The sequence below is a fragment of the Fragaria vesca genome, linkage group LG3 (genome assembly GCF_000184155.1).
Source record: "Fragaria vesca subsp. vesca linkage group LG3, FraVesHawaii_1.0, whole genome shotgun sequence".
NCBI lineage: Eukaryota > Viridiplantae > Streptophyta > Magnoliopsida > Rosales > Rosaceae > Fragaria > Fragaria vesca.
Window position 1 is genome coordinate 5921986 of NC_020493.1, and position 17231 is coordinate 5939216.

General features: G+C 37.8%; 5 protein-coding genes across 5 annotated transcripts; 2 read left to right on the forward strand and 3 right to left on the reverse strand.

Moving 5' to 3' along the window:
• On the reverse strand, nucleotides 1–3992 carry LOC101308363 (protein FAR1-RELATED SEQUENCE 5-like). The gene is made up of 4 exons (XM_004295458.1): nucleotides 2679–3992; nucleotides 2254–2365; nucleotides 1900–1919; nucleotides 1–318 (listed from the first exon to the last, which is right to left on the reverse strand). The coding sequence occupies exons 1-4, from the start codon at nucleotides 3990–3992 to the stop codon at nucleotides 1–3; spliced, it is 1764 nt and encodes a 587-aa protein (XP_004295506.1).
• An 84-nt stretch (nucleotides 3993–4076) lies between these two features.
• LOC101308657 lies at nucleotides 4077–4702 on the reverse strand. Its single transcript, XM_004295459.1, has 2 exons — nucleotides 4537–4702; nucleotides 4077–4345 (listed from the first exon to the last, which is right to left on the reverse strand). The coding sequence occupies exons 1-2, from the start codon at nucleotides 4700–4702 to the stop codon at nucleotides 4077–4079; spliced, it is 435 nt and encodes a 144-aa protein (XP_004295507.1).
• Nucleotides 4703–7176: 2474 nt separating this feature from the next.
• Nucleotides 7177–10299, forward strand: LOC101308948 (leucine-rich repeat receptor protein kinase EXS-like). The gene has a single exon (XM_004295460.1). The coding sequence runs from the start codon at nucleotides 7456–7458 to the stop codon at nucleotides 10297–10299; it is 2844 nt and encodes a 947-aa protein (XP_004295508.1). The 5' UTR covers nucleotides 7177–7455.
• Nucleotides 10300–11919: 1620 nt separating this feature from the next.
• On the forward strand, nucleotides 11920–15461 carry LOC101306503 (choline-phosphate cytidylyltransferase B-like). The gene is made up of 8 exons (XM_004293770.1): nucleotides 11920–12274; nucleotides 12654–12767; nucleotides 13116–13211; nucleotides 13654–13696; nucleotides 13904–14059; nucleotides 14155–14235; nucleotides 14631–14732; nucleotides 14827–15461. Exons 1-8 carry the CDS (start codon nucleotides 12153–12155, stop codon nucleotides 14962–14964), a joined length of 852 nt encoding a protein of 283 aa, XP_004293818.1. The 5' UTR covers nucleotides 11920–12152; the 3' UTR covers nucleotides 14965–15461.
• Nucleotides 15462–16011: 550 nt separating this feature from the next.
• LOC101296183 (RING-H2 finger protein ATL73-like) lies at nucleotides 16012–16777 on the reverse strand. The gene has a single exon (XM_004293821.1). It carries the CDS (start codon nucleotides 16649–16651, stop codon nucleotides 16103–16105), a length of 549 nt encoding a protein of 182 aa, XP_004293869.1. The 5' UTR covers nucleotides 16652–16777; the 3' UTR covers nucleotides 16012–16102.
• Nucleotides 16778–17231: the final 454 nt, after the last annotated feature.

Consider the following 17231-nt stretch of genomic DNA (forward strand, 5'->3'; position numbering starts at 1 on the left):
TCACTTTCCGTCGACGCCAGGCCTAGGGAACAACTCCCTCGTCGCAACCGCGAACGACTTCTTCTTCACCGTTGCCGGAGGAAGAAGTGGAGGCGGAGCTAACAACGCCGTTCCATTGGTGTCGGGGTCGGTGGAGGAGTGAGGGAGAGAGGTCTTGAAACCAAACCGGAGGGCGTTGGTGCGGTTGGTGGCGAGAGGTAGGACCAACGCGTTGGGGATGGTGAGGAGGAGGGTGGTGTTGGAGTAGAGGAAGGCGCAGACGAGGTTAGGGTTAGAGATGTCAAGGCGGAGGGCGGCGAGGCCGAGGGAAGTTACGGTCTAGGCCATGCGCTCCGGTAGCGAAGGGGTGGGGTAGGTGGCGACGGTGGAGGCAGAATAGGTGACGCCGATGGTGGTGGAGGAGACGGCGTCCGGTGAGGCGGTTGCAGAGAGGAAGAGGAGGGTGATGAGAGAAACAGTAGAGAGAGAAAAGTGGGGAAGTCATGGCTGGCTAGGCTGAGAGAGAGAGAGAGAGAGAGAGAGAGAGAGAGAGAGAGAGAAAACGGAGGAGGTGGGGTATTAAATTGAATTTCTCTTTTCATCCAGATGAGTTGGCATTGAAAAATGTCTAGTTAGTAACTTAACCACTGATTTGGACGGCCACTTAATGGATGGACCTAATTGTGTGACATTGGATAGTTCAAGGAGTGACCGATTGAAATTGAAAGTTAATGGAGTAAACTGTCGAGTGCATGAAAGTTAATGGAGTGACCAATCTCCTTGTTTAAATCAATAATCGTCAGAAGATATATCAAAGAGGCTGTTTTTTTTTCTGTAGAAAGAGGCATGTTTTTAGTACACTAGATATGAATGACGAGTGATGTTGTTTATAGGCAAATGGTTCATTTGCTCTACAGATGTGTATGTCATTTATAATATACTATTAAGCTGCTTAATTCACTATTTCTACACTGTTCATCTTTCTCAAAATTATCATTTTGCCCCTTCTTTCTAATAAGTTACGACACTACCACTCGGTCTGTGAATCACCGTTCATTTGTCCATGCATTACAATTTTGTCTTTTTATTTACAAAACTACCACTTAGGCTGGGTTGCGAGGAATTACCATTATGACCACGGATTCTGCTTATTTACACAACCGCCATGAAGTCCTTTTTCCACAAAATTGCCATGTTTCCTTGAATTTATGTAAGATGTTCCCTGCAACAACGCACGGGGATTCTGTCTCGTACTAATTGAGCATGTGGCACGTGCCTTGCAGGGGGCTGTGGGTTATTATTTAGGGTTGAAAAGCAGGTTGTTTCCCATACACATATGTAGGATAGAATTTTTCATAGGGAAAACCTAAATCCTTCCATCAGCGGCATAAAAGTCACTGAGAAAGTAATAAAAGTGGATCCGGATCCTCTCCTATCCTGAAAACCTGCCTAACCTACCTAAGCTTCTCCTATGACGACGACACGTGGACAGACTTGATCTCATGGCCACAAATTCTTCATCTACTTCTCAACCACTTTATATCTTCTTTTCTTTGCTGTTCTTTTCTTCATTCGTTTGTCCCATCACACAGCAATTGAAGCTAGGAAATAAAGTGCATCATTTGCAAATGAAGCTGATGATAATATATATGAGCTGGGAATGAAACTTGATATAAATTAAACAAGCTGCATACAGCCACTTCAAACCATCACTTGCAAAAGTACTTGAGGAAATATAGATGAACTGAGGATAATATAGATGAAGAAAAGTGTCTGCACAATTGCCTTCACCTCTTACAAACAATTACATTCTTCTATTAAGTCTTACAAAAATCATAACAGAACCCTGCACAATTGCCCTATCCAAGCTTTCACATTGCCTTCTCCTTATACAAATACAAAACAGCAAGCCTGCATAACCTGCAGCAAACCTACACAACCTGCAGCAAACCAAATAAGCCATTACATTATATAATACAGAAACAACCATGAAATGAAATATTATTATTTCTATTAAAACTAGACACACCTTTTATATCCAGGGGCCATGAAAATATGTATTTCATTGAGGATCATTGTTTAAATCAAACTCCTAGAAAAGTTATGGTAAAATACATAATGGTTAGTAATAGTGAATTCTAATACCATAAATCTTAAGACCAACTAAGTATGAATATCGATGTAACTGATTACAACCAATAAATCTAAGTGAAGAGGTAGAGAAATCATGCTCAAAAAATTGATCCGCATTACTTGTAATTTGATCAAAAGTACCATCAAGAGTCAGATTTAAAGCTTCAGTTGTTAGATCAAAAACACCGTTCTCTGCATTACTCGATGGATCGAGAGTCACCTTGTACACATTATCCATTGAATCAGGAGTAACCTGAATTATACATTCCCATCATCATAACCAAGTTAAATATTTATATCAACAAAGGCTCAGACACACTTTTAACTTGAAAAGTAAGAGAAGAAGTAACCCCTCTTTTACTGGACCCTAATCTCCTGTAAATAAACATAATCAAATTAATAAGAAAGTAGCAAACATAATACCTCAGATAAAAAAAAGTACCTCAATTGTTTTTTTTACTGGATTGGCTTCTTTTATTTTTGCTCATGCTTATCTCCATCTGACTCTTTATTCGCCGTTTCCTTCCTCTAGATGTCTCCCTTTTCTTTAGGCCTTTTGCATTCACCACAGTACCATTTGCGTTGAGTTGTCCAGTGGGAGTGGATTGAGTTGTATGACCATTCTCATCTACCTTATCATTCATTTCAGACCTTAGCAAGTCTTCGACTTCTTTTGCTACCTTCTCTGCATTAGTCATGGCTAATTTGTATGCTTCTTCATGTTCAGAAGCTCTGATTGATATGCGAATGTAGGTGGAACATAAGGACCTATACCTAGAGGCTTGTTGCAACTTAGGGTCTGCTTGGATTTCACGCCCGTGCATGTCTTGAACACTTTCAGCTCTAGATTTCTTGGTCCATCTCTTTAAGATATAATGCTCAGGAACTTCTTTTATTTGCATCACTTCTCTAAGGACCTTGATCATGTGTCTACATATAACCCCTTTCATCTCAAACAATCTGCAGCTACAAGATAGTATATCACCAACATCTCTCTTCACCTTGCGTTCTCTAGAATAACCATCTCTAATGATTGTATACATCTTTCCACCATCATCTGTATCAACACAACTTGTTATAGAAGCTTCAAGGGACGATTCAAATTGATTTTGAAACTCTTCAAAGATTACTTTAGTGTAAACCTTTCTTGCTTCATATAGCATTTTGACATTCATTTTCACAATAGGTAACCTGAAGCACAAATCATATTCTGCTTCTAACTCCTTGTGCCTTTTATCAGCAACCATCCTCTCAAAGTGTGTAAAAAATTCTGAAACATTCTGGTCAGAGTCTAAATAATTTTTCAAGGTAGATTTAAAGCTTTCACTCAATTGAGTGCTTCTTATTCCAGCTGACCATGGCCGTTTAACATAAGGAAAGCCCCATTTTTCTCTTAGATCATAGATGCCACTCAACCAAGGATCGTCACGGGAAGCATATTTATCAAGCATAGCATCCCAGGTAGATATAAACTCATCTTCCTCTTCAATATTTTCCATAAATTTTGACAAAAAACCTGTGATTCCACCTTCATCTGTCAAAAAACCGTGTCCATGCTTTAAGGCATTTTGCATCATATGCCATTTGCAGAGTCTATGGTATACATCAGGCATAACTTGTCGAAGAGCCTTTGCCATTGCAACATCTTGATCAGTAAATATTGTCTTTGGAGCCTTTCCAGACATCGCCTTCAAAAAAGTCTCAAACAACCATATAAATGACTCGGCTGTTTCATCATACATGAGAGCCGCACCAAAGATAATAATCTCACGGTGATGATTGAATCCAACAAACACAGCAAGAGGCCAATTACATTTATTAATTTTGTATGTTGTATCAAAACTGACAACATCCCCAAATTGGCCATAATCAATGATCATCTTAGCATCTGCCTAAAACATGTTTGTTATTTGCTCCTCATTGTCTAATTGCATAGCATGATAGAATGAAGGGTTTATCAATGTCTAATCTTCAAAATATTTGATAATATATCCAGCTTCTCCATACTTCAAGCTTCTCTGTCTCCTTGATCGTAGATAGTTTTTAACATCTACTTTTGTAAAACCAACAGCAGCTCTTCCACCTGCTTGCTTACTCATCAACTCATACAGAGACGTGACATCAATTCCAAAATCCTTTACCAAGTCTATTTCAATGCCTTGAGATTCTTGTATACTTCGCTGCGAATGTAGCATGTATGAACATTCTTTTGCTACAAAAGGATGATTGTGCTCTTCAACAAAACGGGTAACAAAGAACTTATTATTCTTCCGATTCAATTTAATACATAGTTCAGCTTGACAACCTGTTCTTGTCTCTGCTTTGGGTTTTTTAGTCATGAAGTCCCTTTTATCTGTTTGTCGAACACCTTCCTTACAACAAACAAATACTCTTGAGTGAGTTCTCCTGTTTTTCTATTCTTACCATGACTCTCCCTTCTAATACTAAACCCCTTTTCTCCTCCATATCTATTGTAGAAATCATAGGCTGCTGGTTCAGAATCAAATTCCATTCCTATTCTAGGTTTACAATCCAACCCCAAATCAAAATTCCCTACTTCGGTGTCTGCTATACCCATTGACTTATCCATATCCGATACCTTGTACCTAACTGCAATAATATGCAATTTATAATCACTAAACTAAATAAGCAAAACCAAAACAGAGAAAACAACCAATACAACAAACCATATAAACGAAAAGAATCCTAACGAAAAAGACTAATACAAACAAGTCCAATTTCCCAATCAATACATTAGAGACAGTAGCTAGATACAAAAAGAGATGGAAACTTGAATGAATGGAAAAATAGAAAACTCAAAATCAAACACCCAATACGAGAGAGAGAAAACCCAACCTACAGCTGCTTACTTATCCCAATGACAACCTATTGTTCTCATAAGAGAGAAGGTGAAATGGAAGAATGAAAGCTAAAATTCCTAACTTTTGGTTCAGATCACGTTGTGATCGTTTCCTGTGTTTTTACTTCATTGGAGAGGCCAAGAACAAGAGGGAGTTGAGTTTCCTCAAAGGAAAAAAAGAGAGTAGACGAACATAAGAGGGAGAAAGCGGGGGAAACTAAATAGAAATCGCGCCATGCATTTGCTCTAAGGGTCTTGCTGGTATGTACAATACATGGGACTCTATTAGAATCCAAACAAATCTATCTTATACAACGAAGCATATTCTACGCGTTAAGGTGCACTTGCACCATTAATGTGTAAGTTCTCAAATCGCCGTATCCGAGAAGATCGAATGAAGACTAGAGACTTTTAATATTCATTCATTTTATTTTCATTTTTGATCCAATCAAATTAAACGCCCATAATAAAAATATATCTTCTTCGATCTCGGTTTCTTATCTCATGTGTTGGAAACACTTAAGACTATTTTTTTTAGTTTCAATTTTGTTAATAATATTAGTATATATGCATGAATATGATAATGCGACGTGGATGACCAGATCAAAATATTAATTATGATATAAGTTGTTAGGTCACTTAGAATATCGGAAGAATTTTCGCTTATACAGTACAATTGAATCTATTCAAATCCGTATGGAATTAATGAGGAGATCCACCTGTCAGAGTTTCAACTGAATCTATTCAAATCCGAATGGAATTAATGAGGAGATCCACCTGTCAGAGTTTATGCAGATGGCATCATGGGATTAAACCCACCCACCCAGCCCCCCTCCCCTCCCTCCTCCTCCTTCTCCTTCTTCCAAGGGTTATGCATTAAGGTGGATTGCATTAAGAAGCAGACCAGAGTTATGCAGATGGGACTTCGGCCATGCCCGTTCTCTCCAGCAGGCCAAGAAATACTCTCTTTCTCTGTTTTGGCCTGTTAGTGGTGGGTTATTTTTGGCTAAATTCGTTGTTTTCATTCTTGAAATTCAAGCAATTCTGGGTTTTGGTTATTGTGAGTTTGTAGTTAGTTGCTGGATGCTGACGTCATGAATGTGATGTTGTTGAATCAAATTTGTGTTGGAATTAGAATTACGGGGCAAGAAATTTCCTCTTTGTAGTTTCTGTTGTTTATGCTCTGATTACTTGGTAGTGAAAATCAGTTATATTGATGCTTTGTTATGGCTCTATGTTTTTTTTGGGGTCATGACTTCAATGGAATTTGATTTTTGATTAACTTTATGTTCCCAAATACGTACCTGAAGTTACCCACAATTACAATGGCAAAAGTCCGCAAAACTGTTATGACCGACTTGGAGCGCTATGAATCGCTCCGCCATTGCAAGTTAGTTTGTTGCTACTTTTGATTGAAATTAGAATACGTTTTAAAGTACTGTTGTTGTTAGGCTTAAGCTTGTGTTGCATCTAATGTACAATGTTAAATGTTTAGTAAGTAAATTATGCTTTCCTTTCAAAGCATTCTGAACTTTCACCCTTGCCTGTTATTTTGCTGTTCACAGCTTGCGAATTTGAATAAGAAATGAATCCTTGTTTAGCTGCTGGTTAGTGAATACCTGTTTTTGCATCTACATACTCACAGCTATCTTGCAATTTTCTACTGTTTTTCTTAAATCTATCCTGCTATCTTGCATCTACTGTTTTTTCATCACTCTATTTATATCAGCATGTATGGTCGATGTAACATTTGCTATTACTGGAAGCCTCAAATGTCATGTGGTCATGGAAAAAAGTTGATGTTTCTTATGGAAAAAGAGGGAAGATAAGTCCGTGTTGATTCTTGAAAAACGATAGTACAGTAGAATCTTTGTCTTGCTTGATGATCTTTTCTCCGTGTTGGTTGCTTCCATTTTTACATGCATACATGCTTGAATAAAATTTACATGCTTCGAGCTGCACCCTAATTCAATTCTCATCCTGTTAACATGTATGTGCACCCTCATGACTGGCCACTATCCTTAAATCCTTGCATTATGTAACTGAATGTGAAGACCAAAACAAAGAATAAAATGAATTAAAAAAAACCAAGATTCCATAGCATATATATACTATTTAGTATCATTTCTTCCAGGTATCACTAAACATGGAAGGTGCATCATGCATTCATGCATCATTTGAAAACTTTGGAATCATGAAGATGCGGGCTCATTTTAATATTGCCATTACACATGCTGAATTTCAAGAGTCAATACCGAGAAAACTATAAAATGAATAGAAAACCAAATGCAGAGAGTATTCACTATTCAATATCCATGCTTCCTCCATACCTGAGACAGAGTGGACTTGCTATCCTTCTAACTTCAAAAATGGAAAGTTATTATATTAAATTTAGTACTCAAATTATCCCATCCTTCCTATAAATTCAGTTTAATTGTCAGTTGTCACCCAGTTGCAACAAAGAAATCCTCTTATCTACTATAATGAGCAACTTTATCCTCTTTCTGTTGTTGTATTCATATTTGCTGATTACACTTGGTCTGGGTGATGAACTTCCAGGCGGTGTGAAATGCATTGACGAAGAGAGACGAGTGCTTCTCACCTTTAAACATCATCTTACTGATCCTTCCGGCAGGCTTTCTTCTTGGTCAGGCCACAATTGCTGTCAATGGAATGGTCTTTCATGCGACAACCACACTGGCCACATTGTAAAGATGGATCTCCGGAATCCATATCCATACATAGTTTATGATGTAGAGTGGGATTTTGTGGACTACCAACGGTCTTGCTTGAGTGGTAAGATAAATCCTTCTTTGCTTAGCATAAAGCATTTATATTACTTAGACCTAAGCTGGAATGATTTTCAAGGGATTCATATTCCCAACTTTTTGGGGAATCTTACGAGCTTGAGATATCTCAATCTCTCATACGCTTCATTTTCGGGAGAGATTCTTTCCAAAACCTTGAGTTGGCTTTCTCGACTCTCTTCCCTGAAGTACCTCAATCTCGGAGGAGTTGACCTTCGCAAGGCAGGAGTGAGTTGGTTACATTATGTCAACATGCTTCCCTCACTATTAGAGTTGCATTTATCTGCATGTCGCATTCATTCAAACCAGCTTCCACTCTCATTACCGACCCTTAACTTCACATCTCTTTCAGTCCTTGATATGTCTGAATTTTTTTTCAATTCTTCGATTCCCAGCTGGTTTTCTAATTTGACTAGTCTAAAGACACTTGATCTATACGGCAGTACTTTCGTTGGTCCCATTCCCAATGATTTTTCTAGCTTCAAAAATCTTGAGCACCTTGATTTATCTGGTAATCAACTTGAAGGTCAAATTCCCAAACTCATTGGGAACTTTTGTACCCTCAAGACATTATCTCTTGCTGAAAACTTGTTTGAGAAGGAAGTTATACGAGATGTTTTGAATGGTCTCACAGACTGTTCAAATTCCAGACTAGAGTCACTAGATTTATCTCTCATTTTGCTGAATTATGAATTGCCTGCCTCCATAGGGAAGTTACACAAATTGCAATATCTCACCCTCCAGGGCAACTCCTTTTTGGGATCAATTCCAGAATCTATTGGAAACTTATCATCCTTGAAAGAACTGACCCTCTCTTCGAATCATTTGAATGGATCCATTCCTGAAAGCTTGGGACAACTTTCTGAACTAGTTCACTTAGACCTGTCTCACAATTTATGGGAAGGCAGTTTAACAGAATTCCATTTCATAAATCTCACAAAATTAGACTCTTTTGGTGTAAGCACAGACAGGCCTATGCCTCTCATTTTCAATGTGACTTATGACTTGGTTCCTCCTTTCAAACTCCGTCAAATTCACATTGAGAACTGTCTAGTTGGTGATGCATTTCTCGTCTGGCTTCAATCACAAACTGAATTGTTTGAGGTCACCCTTAGTGGTACGGGAATTTCAGGTATACCAGAGGATTGGTTGTTGAAGATATCACCCCAGCTTATGATTTTGGATCTCTCCAACAATCAAATCCAAGGAAAGCTTCCATTTCAATCCAAGTTTCCACAGTTGTTTATATTAGATCTGAGTCGCAATCGATTTTCCAAGTCTATTCCCATAAATTTTGGACAACTAATGCCAAATCTAGAAAGTTTGTCCCTGTCTGATAATCATTTAGATGGTACCATTCCACCCTCTATATGTGAGATGCAGTATATGTGGATCCTTTCTCTAAGAAACAATCAGTTCTTTGGGGAGTTCCCTCGAGCATGGAGTTTGTGGGGCAAAATCTCAGTTGTGGACGTCTCAGAAAACAATCTTTCTGGTAATATTCCGAGTTCAAAGGGTATCCCAAGTAGTCTTGTTATATTGAAGATGAGCAACAATAATTTTGGTGGCAAAATTCCTTCTTCCTTGCAGAATTGCTCCCTCTTGAGTAGAATTGATCTCGGAGGCAACAATCTTTCTGGAAACCTGCCTTCATGGATAGGTTCAATGGTGACATTGCATATACTACAATTGCGTCCAAACTCGTTTAGTGGTCACATTCCCAAACACTTGTGCAATCTTGTCAATCTCCATGTCCTGGACCTTGCTCATAACAACTTATCAGGTACCATTCCAAAGTGTTTGGACAAGTTGGGTAGTGAAGATTCTAGTGATTGGGATGTCTACAATTATGATGAGCGAACAACAATAGTTTCAAAAGGAAGAGACCTCGAATATGGTAGTTCCAATGTAGATTTGGTGAAGGGTATTGATCTTTCCTTGAATAACTTGGAAGGTGAAATTCATCAAGAAATAAGCAGTCTCATTGAATTGAGTATCTTGAACTTGTCGATGAATCATTTACATGGAAAGATTCCCACAAACATTGGAAACATGAGTTCGCTGGAAACACTTGATCTCTCACACAATCACCTTCTTGGAGAGATTCCTCAAAGCTTGTCTACCTTGAACTACTTGAATCACTTGAACTTGTCTTACAACAACTTTTCTGGAAGAATTCCTTCCGGCGATCAACTCCAAACACTGACCGATCCATCCATTTATGAGGGCAATCCGTCATTGTGCGGCTTTCCTCTTTCAACCAAGTGCCCCGGAGATGACAAGCCTACTACCAGTGGGAATGTTCCTGTCGAAGACAATGATGAAGATGACAACAAGAAGCTTGGTCTCTATGTTAGCATTGTGTTTGGCTTTATCACAGGCTTCTGGGGAGTCTGTGGCACATTACTAGTGATGAAATTATGGAGGTATGCCTATTTTCGATTCTTTGACAATATCAAAGAGAAGATAATAGTGGGAATTGCAGTGAAAGTAGCTCGTTTCCGAAAAAGGAACCTTTGATCGGACAAGGAACACAAACTAAAGGGTGTGTTCTACTTCTGTTAAACAGGTACGAGGCAAAGTCGATTTGTTTTCTTTGCTCTGTATTCCATCTTCTGTAACATGTTCCAATAAGATAATCACATGACAACTTGAAATAAAAATGAATGTTCTATTCGTTCCAGCATGTTGGAAAAGTAAGCAGTAATATTACAAATCCATACCAGATGAATATCATACTAGTGATGCAGATTTTTATATAAAAATCTCTCTGCTTCCCAATGCTGAATGGAAGCAAATGTTGGGTTGTCATGGCAGACGTATTGTTTTTATTTTGAGCATTGGCTCTTGGAACATGTTTGACTGACATAGACCCACACATTCTGGACTCCAGAGTCTTGAGTGTTCTGTTGATTTTTTTCCCTATCAAAATCGATAGTTGAAGTTCGGACAACAATGTTTTTTTTTTTAATACTTTTTTTGGAGACAAGTTATGGTACTGAGATGTATATCTTACTTTTATTTTACATGTACTTGAACAAAAATTATAATATTATGAATCAAATTACAACATTGAGAATAAATTTTCCAAATTTATTTACACTATTTACATGAAGTTAAACAAAATTAAAACTATGAGAACAATTTGTTTAAAAAGTTGTTAAATGGTTGTACATTTTGTAATTACGATTATTAGAACAAGATTATAAACAATACGACTCAGCATTATCACTTTGATTACAAATATGTTGTCACATTTGTAAATGTAGGTATCACATACGGGTAGGTACCATAGAATTTCCCCCTTTTCTGATACTAATTTGATCAACCCTAAAATCAATTCAACTTTGATGTTTGTCTATAAAATACTAGAAAAAGGTCTCGGTCCCTTTCCGCCGACGTTCTGATCATTTCCGGTACGCAAATTGACAGCCTTGCATTTTAGCTTTTCCGACTGATTTGTTCCACTACATATTGTAAAGATAACCCTAACATAACAATGAGCAAAAGATAGTAATTTCGTAGAGTAGAAGCAAGACACAGTTTTTGTACTTTTAGTTGCGCTTCTAAAGTTTTCACAAGTTAGGGTTTGAATCAGATACCTCATATCACTAAAAAAGACCTCTTCAACGTCTGCCCCATGCCAGACTTTCTATTATTTGGAGAACCTCTCCATCGTCCGTTCTACTTACAACCTAGCATGTTTCTAAAAACTAACTCTATTGTATAATATATTTTGTACGTAATTTTGGTATAAAATCAATTTATGTGTGCTCTAAGTGTCGCTATACTTCCGTGATATAAATGTTGCATCTTTTATTAGCTTCGAACAATAAAGTGTCGAGAACTTTTTTGCCATACTTTTGAACGTGACATATACCGAACATGATAGTGTATCCGAATTCCGAATATCTTCCGTTACTCCCCTAAAAGCAACAAAAGTAATGAAACTTCAGACCGAATTATTTCCTCTGTGCCATGACGATGTTGTTGCCTCTGTTCGCATCACCTCACTGACCAGATCCACAGGTCAAAAGAAAACAAAAACAAATGAACAATAAAAGCAAAAAACAAGGAAGAAGAAGAAGACGACCTTAAATTTGCCGTAGACTAAGCAAACCCAAAACCATGTTTCAAAGTAGAGTAAAATAATCTGAACAGTCTGATTACAAAGGAATACATATTCTAGTAAAACTCGAAGTCCCGATTCGCGAAGCATTACGTCTTTTCTTCGGTACAATACTGCACGTCGTCTTATTCCTTCACAGAAAGAGAGATTGGAAAACAGAGAAGAAGCGGGCTCTGTTTTTGCTCTCCCTGAGCTCTCTCTCTGTTCTTCTCTGAAAACCCAATACACAGTTTGCAAGTTCGAGATGGAGGATCGGAAGAAGAAGCAGAGTAGTGAGGAGGATCGACCTGTGAGAGTTTATGCAGATGGGATATATGATCTCTTTCACTTCGGCCATGCCCGTTCTCTCGAGCAAGCCAAGAAATCGTAACTCTTTCTCTCTTTCTCTCTGTTCTGCCTGTTAGTGAAGTTTTGCTGTTGATAATTCCAAGTGGGTTTTCGTTATTTTTGGCTAAATGTTCTTGAAAGTCAAGCAATTTCCTTTCTGGGTTTTGGTTACTGCGAGTTTGTAGTTAGTCGCTGGATGTTGAGGTCATGAATGTGATGTTAAATCAAATTTGTGTTGGAATTGGAATTTTGGGCCAAGATGTTTCATTTTTGTTAGTTTCTGTTGTTTATGCTGTGATTACTTGGTTGTGAATTTCAGTTATGTTGATGCTTTGTTATGGCTCTATGTTTTTTTGGGGTCATGACTTCAATGGAATTTGATTTAGCTTTGAGGTGTTTGATTTTTGATGAACTTTAGGTTCCCAAATACGTACCTGCTTGTTGGCTGCTGCAATGATGAAGTTACCCACAATTACAAGGGCAAAACTGTTATGACGGACGTGGAGCGCTATGAATCACTCCGCCACTGCAAGTTAGTTTTTCGCTACTTTCATGTGAATTAGAACACATTTTGAAGCACTTATGTTATTAAGCTTAAGCTTGTGTTTCATCCAATGAACAATGTTTAATAACTAGACATTAGCTTTCCTTTTAGAGCATTCTGAACTTTTAGCATCTGGCTTGTTTTTTTCTACTCACAGATGGTGAATCTGAATAAGAAATGTATGTTTGTTTAGCTTATGGGTTGGTCACGTTAATGAATGCCTGTTTTTGCATCTGCACACACAACTATCTTGCATTTTTCTTCTGTTTTCGTAAAGCTATCCTGGTGCATCTACTGTTGTTTCTAAAGCATGTTCTTGTTACTTGTCTGATACAGATGGGTGGACGAAGTGATCCCTGATGCGCCATGGGTTCTCACGCAAGAGTTTCTTGACAAACATCAGATCGACTATGTGGCACATGATTCTCTTCCGTAAGTAGCCACACCCTAGGGAATTGTTTTCATTGAATCTGATTGAATTTTGCAAAATTCTTGGCTGACTTTCATTTCAAGGTTAAAACAGAATATCATAGACATGAGAAGAGGGGCATCTAAGTTTTGTGTTGACTATGCTTAAATAATGAAATCTTAGGGAGTGAGGATGTATTTATGCCGCTTAAAAAAGTTGAAATGGTCTGCTTATGTTCTTAGAGAGGATGACCTGTTTCTATCTACGCTGTTCACAGCCGGATATTTGTCATTGATTGACCTCATCTTTCATTTTGAATGTTGTTTGAATCATGATTGTCTCCATGTAACATGAAAATCTATTTTGTTTTCAGTTTGTCAGATTATTCTTTCCCATAAGTTTGTTTGTTGTATTTTATTTTATGATGGTCATAGATAACCTTTATCCTTATAATCTGAAATGTAGCTATGCTGATACAAGTGGGGCTGGAAAGGATGTCTATGAATTTGTAAGTCTTACTAATAGTAATGGCAGTTACACAAGATGTTGTCCTACCTGTTTTCCTGTTTTTTGTTCAAATTGGTTACGTTCTCTGTAGATTACAACATTTAATTGTTCAAACTAGATTCTGGATTTTATGGCCCATGTTCTCTCTACTTATCTTGCTTTTAGGTTCTTGTTATCCATTTCTACCCTCTTATGAACTTCTTTACAGGTCAAGTCTGTTGGGAAGTTTAAGGAAACAAAACGAACTGCTGGTATCTCTACATCTGATATCATAATGAGGATTGTCAAAGATTACAACCAGTATGTGATGCGCAATTTGGACCGTGGGTACTCAAGAAAGGATCTAGGTGTTAGCTATGTGAGGGTATGTTCTTGTTACATCTTATGCTCCAGTGATTACTTTTCTGCTCTACCGCAAGAAGTGATCCATTGTATGTCATTCTTCTTTCTTACCCTTAGGAAAAGCGGCTGAGAGTGAATATGGGACTGAAAAAACTACGTGAGAGGGTGAAGGAGCAGCAAGAGAAAGTTGGGGAGAAGGTATATGTACCATTATGCTCAATCACTTTTGGTTCTTTTTCCATATGCATCACTAACTTCAGATGAGTTTTTGATAGTTGAGATATTAGTTGTATTATTTTAACTCATGGAGTCAGGAGTGATTTGTATGTCCAGTCAAGTTTGTGTGTAGACATGTTAACAACTTCAAGAGAATCTGTAAATCATATTACTGGCAGATATATGAACACCTTGCTCATCATATTACTTTCTCTACTAGTAATATGATTGTTCATGAATCATGAGTGTGCAGCATTTCACTTGCTAATTTTTAGTGCACTGACTGTGAAGTCATCTTGCAACTCATTTTCTTATAGTTGTTTAAAGGGTGACTAGTTGTAAATTGATTTTCTCTTTTCTCTATATTGACATCGCAGATACAAATTGTGGCCAAAATGCATCGTAATGAATGGGTGGAGAATGCTGACCGATTGGTTGCTGGATTTCTTGAGATGTTTGAAGAAGGTTTCCATAAAATGGTATGATTTCTTTCTCTTAAATGGTTTTTTATATGACTTGCAGTTGTATGCAGCAAGCTGATTCATGGAAGATTTATCTCATTGTTTCTACCAGGGAACAGTCATAAGAGACCGAATTCAAGAGGGAATAAGGAAGCAACAGTTAAAAAGGCTTTTATATGATGAAAATGACGATGACGAGCTATATGGTGATGACTTTGAAAACGAAAGCTATGATGAAGACGAAAATTAAGTTAGTTATTGTCTTATTGTCCTATGATTGGGCTGATATTCTTAGCTAAGAAACAGCTTTAGTTAAGTTTAGCTTCAATCTTAAGTACATAACGATTAGAATTCTGTAATTTCTGTTTCAGCTCACAGTTTCATGCTTGAAGTAGCGCGCATTATGTCCATTCCTTTTCTGTGTTATCCTGGATGTATATTTGTATGTGGTGTCATCTACTTATCTATATAGGCAATATACGAAGCACTTGCCAACTTCAAATTGAGATTTGAAGTTGGTGGCCATGCCAAGAAGTGTCAGAACACTGAAGACATTTTGCAGTTCCCACAAAAACCAGATGCAAGTGCTGTAGAAGGAAGCTCAGACATGCCTTTTCTGGTCCTTTTATTATGATCGAGCATAATGTGATCCCTCTCACCAGATTATTCACAAATCTAGCGCTAGTGGTTTCCAACTCTCCATGATAGCATGCTTTAGATCACTTTGTGTTCAGTCAACAAGAAGCTCAAGAGGCTGTTTTAATACCACAGATGATGCAGCTTATCTGAGGGTATTTCACTCCTTTCTTTCCTCAAATACCTGCTCTCAATTTTTGATTGCATATTTGTTGGATAATTTATTTATCTATCATTTTCATTATATTTTTATAGAGGCTTTGTGATGTTAGGGCGGTCTTCGGTCCGCACCCTAGCTTCATCTGATGGTTATTACCTTTCTACCATTTCTGTTATATTTAAATTTTAATTAGAGTTATATCATGTAAAACACACAAAATGTGATGAGTAGATACATGTTAGTAATGAATTCTACTCTGAATTCGTCCAACTCAAATAGCATGGATATACAATGAAATCCTAAACCAATAAAATTTCTGATAAAAAGGTTCCAAAAGTATCCAGGATATGTGCAACTACAATTTCGATTTCATATGGTTGTCCACCGCCGGCCTCATCATTAGAAAGAAAAAAGAGCAGCAACAGTTACCTACTTTCCATTATTTAAGCTCAGATTTTACAGAGAAGCATTCTATATAGTTTTGCTAGAATTTCCATCAGCTATACTACATAGTTGCAGGCTGCAAAAATCTTCATGCTAAACACGAGAAGGTAGTAGCTAGAGGAAGACATGACCCCAACCAATCTGAGCTCTAGGTTGTGAGAATCTCTGAAAGAGAGAGCATGGCATCACTGGAAGACTTGAGTCTGTGCCGGCAAGTAGGGCAAGAAGAGTGAGACTGCAACCACTTGTCAATACACACAACATGAAACCGATGGTTGCATTTCGGCAGCACCCGAATCTTGTCCCCATCGGAGAAGTCCACGAGACAAATAGCACAGCCCGGAGAAGACGATGGTGATGGGCAAGAGCTTGATGAGTTTGAATAAGTTGAAGTTGGCAAAGCTACCATTTCCTTCTTCTTTAGACCTGAGTTGAGCCTACGTGAAGCCACCCATTGGACTGGTTCGGTTATGGCGCGATTTGCGCACTGAAAAATGCATTGCAGCATGGAATTTAGGCCGAGGGCACAAACAAAAGCGCAGAAAATGGCTGCCAAAATGATCATAAGATTGAGATTGCGAGTGTATGGATTTACATCATGATCATGAGGGTTTTGGTGACATAGTAGTACTGTTCTTATTGAAGTGGGACTAAGAGTTGGAGAGGGAGATGGAGATGGAGAGAAAGTTTGAGCCATACTGAAGATGGTGGAGATGTTTCAAAGTGGTGGGAAATGAAGATAGCTAGAGAGATAAGTTCAATTAAGTACTGGAGAAGAGAGTTATGCACTTATGCATGATAAGCACACAGTTGATGGTACATGCTGAAATGGTACATGCTGAAATGAAAGGGAAAAAAAGCAATTGTAGCTGCTAAGAATAGCTAGATAGGCTCAATTATGGAGCAAGAGTATGTGAGAGTGAAAATGAGACGAGGAAAATGGTGTGGGAGGGGATATGCTTACTTGACAATCCACTGTCCCTTCTTCCCTATCTCTTTTGGTGAAAGTGTATTGTGATTGCTGTCTCTTCTACCCTTTAATTATTTTCGTTTATGCGCTTCATTGCTTCAAGATATGGAAAAGTATGTTTTTCTCCTAAAGATATCTTTCAAATTTCTATTGGTTGTTTCCATCAACTTGCATTAGACATGGAAATTATTTGGAGAAAGTATACAGATTAACAGAAAATTAGATCAATTATGTTCTTATCTCATAATAAAATAAAACCATATATTATACTAAATGTACGTCAATCAGATTAGCTCGATCAAATATT

What these genes read in the sequence shown, in the direction of transcription:
- LOC101308363 (XM_004295458.1), bottom strand. Translation starts at nt 3,992, where the DNA reads ATGATCATTGATTATGGCCAATTTGGGGATGTTGTCAGTTTTGATACA. An exon ending in TTTAAATCTGACTCTTGATG is followed by an intron (nt 1,920 to 2,253) that starts GTACTTTTGATC and finishes GGTTTGCTGCAG; the next exon opens with GTTGTGTAGGTTTGCTGCAG. An exon ending in GTTGTGTAGGTTTGCTGCAG is followed by an intron (nt 319 to 1,899) that starts GTTATGCAGGCT and finishes CGCATGGCCTAG; the next exon opens with ACCGTAACTTCCCTCGGCCT.
- LOC101308657 (XM_004295459.1), bottom strand. Translation starts at nt 4,702, where the DNA reads ATGGATAAGTCAATGGGTATAGCAGACACCGAAGTAGGGAATTTTGAT. An exon ending in TATTAGAAGGGAGAGTCATG is followed by an intron (nt 4,346 to 4,536) that starts GTAAGAATAGAA and finishes GTTTTGTTGAAG; the next exon opens with AGCACAATCATCCTTTTGTA.
- LOC101308948 (XM_004295460.1), top strand. Translation starts at nt 7,456, where the DNA reads ATGAGCAACTTTATCCTCTTTCTGTTGTTGTATTCATATTTGCTGATT.
- LOC101306503 (XM_004293770.1), top strand. Translation starts at nt 12,153, where the DNA reads ATGGAGGATCGGAAGAAGAAGCAGAGTAGTGAGGAGGATCGACCTGTG. An exon ending in GAATCACTCCGCCACTGCAA is followed by an intron (nt 12,768 to 13,115) that starts GTTAGTTTTTCG and finishes TGTCTGATACAG; the next exon opens with ATGGGTGGACGAAGTGATCC. An exon ending in TAGGTGTTAGCTATGTGAGG is followed by an intron (nt 14,060 to 14,154) that starts GTATGTTCTTGT and finishes TCTTACCCTTAG; the next exon opens with GAAAAGCGGCTGAGAGTGAA.
- LOC101296183 (XM_004293821.1), bottom strand. Translation starts at nt 16,651, where the DNA reads ATGGCTCAAACTTTCTCTCCATCTCCATCTCCCTCTCCAACTCTTAGT.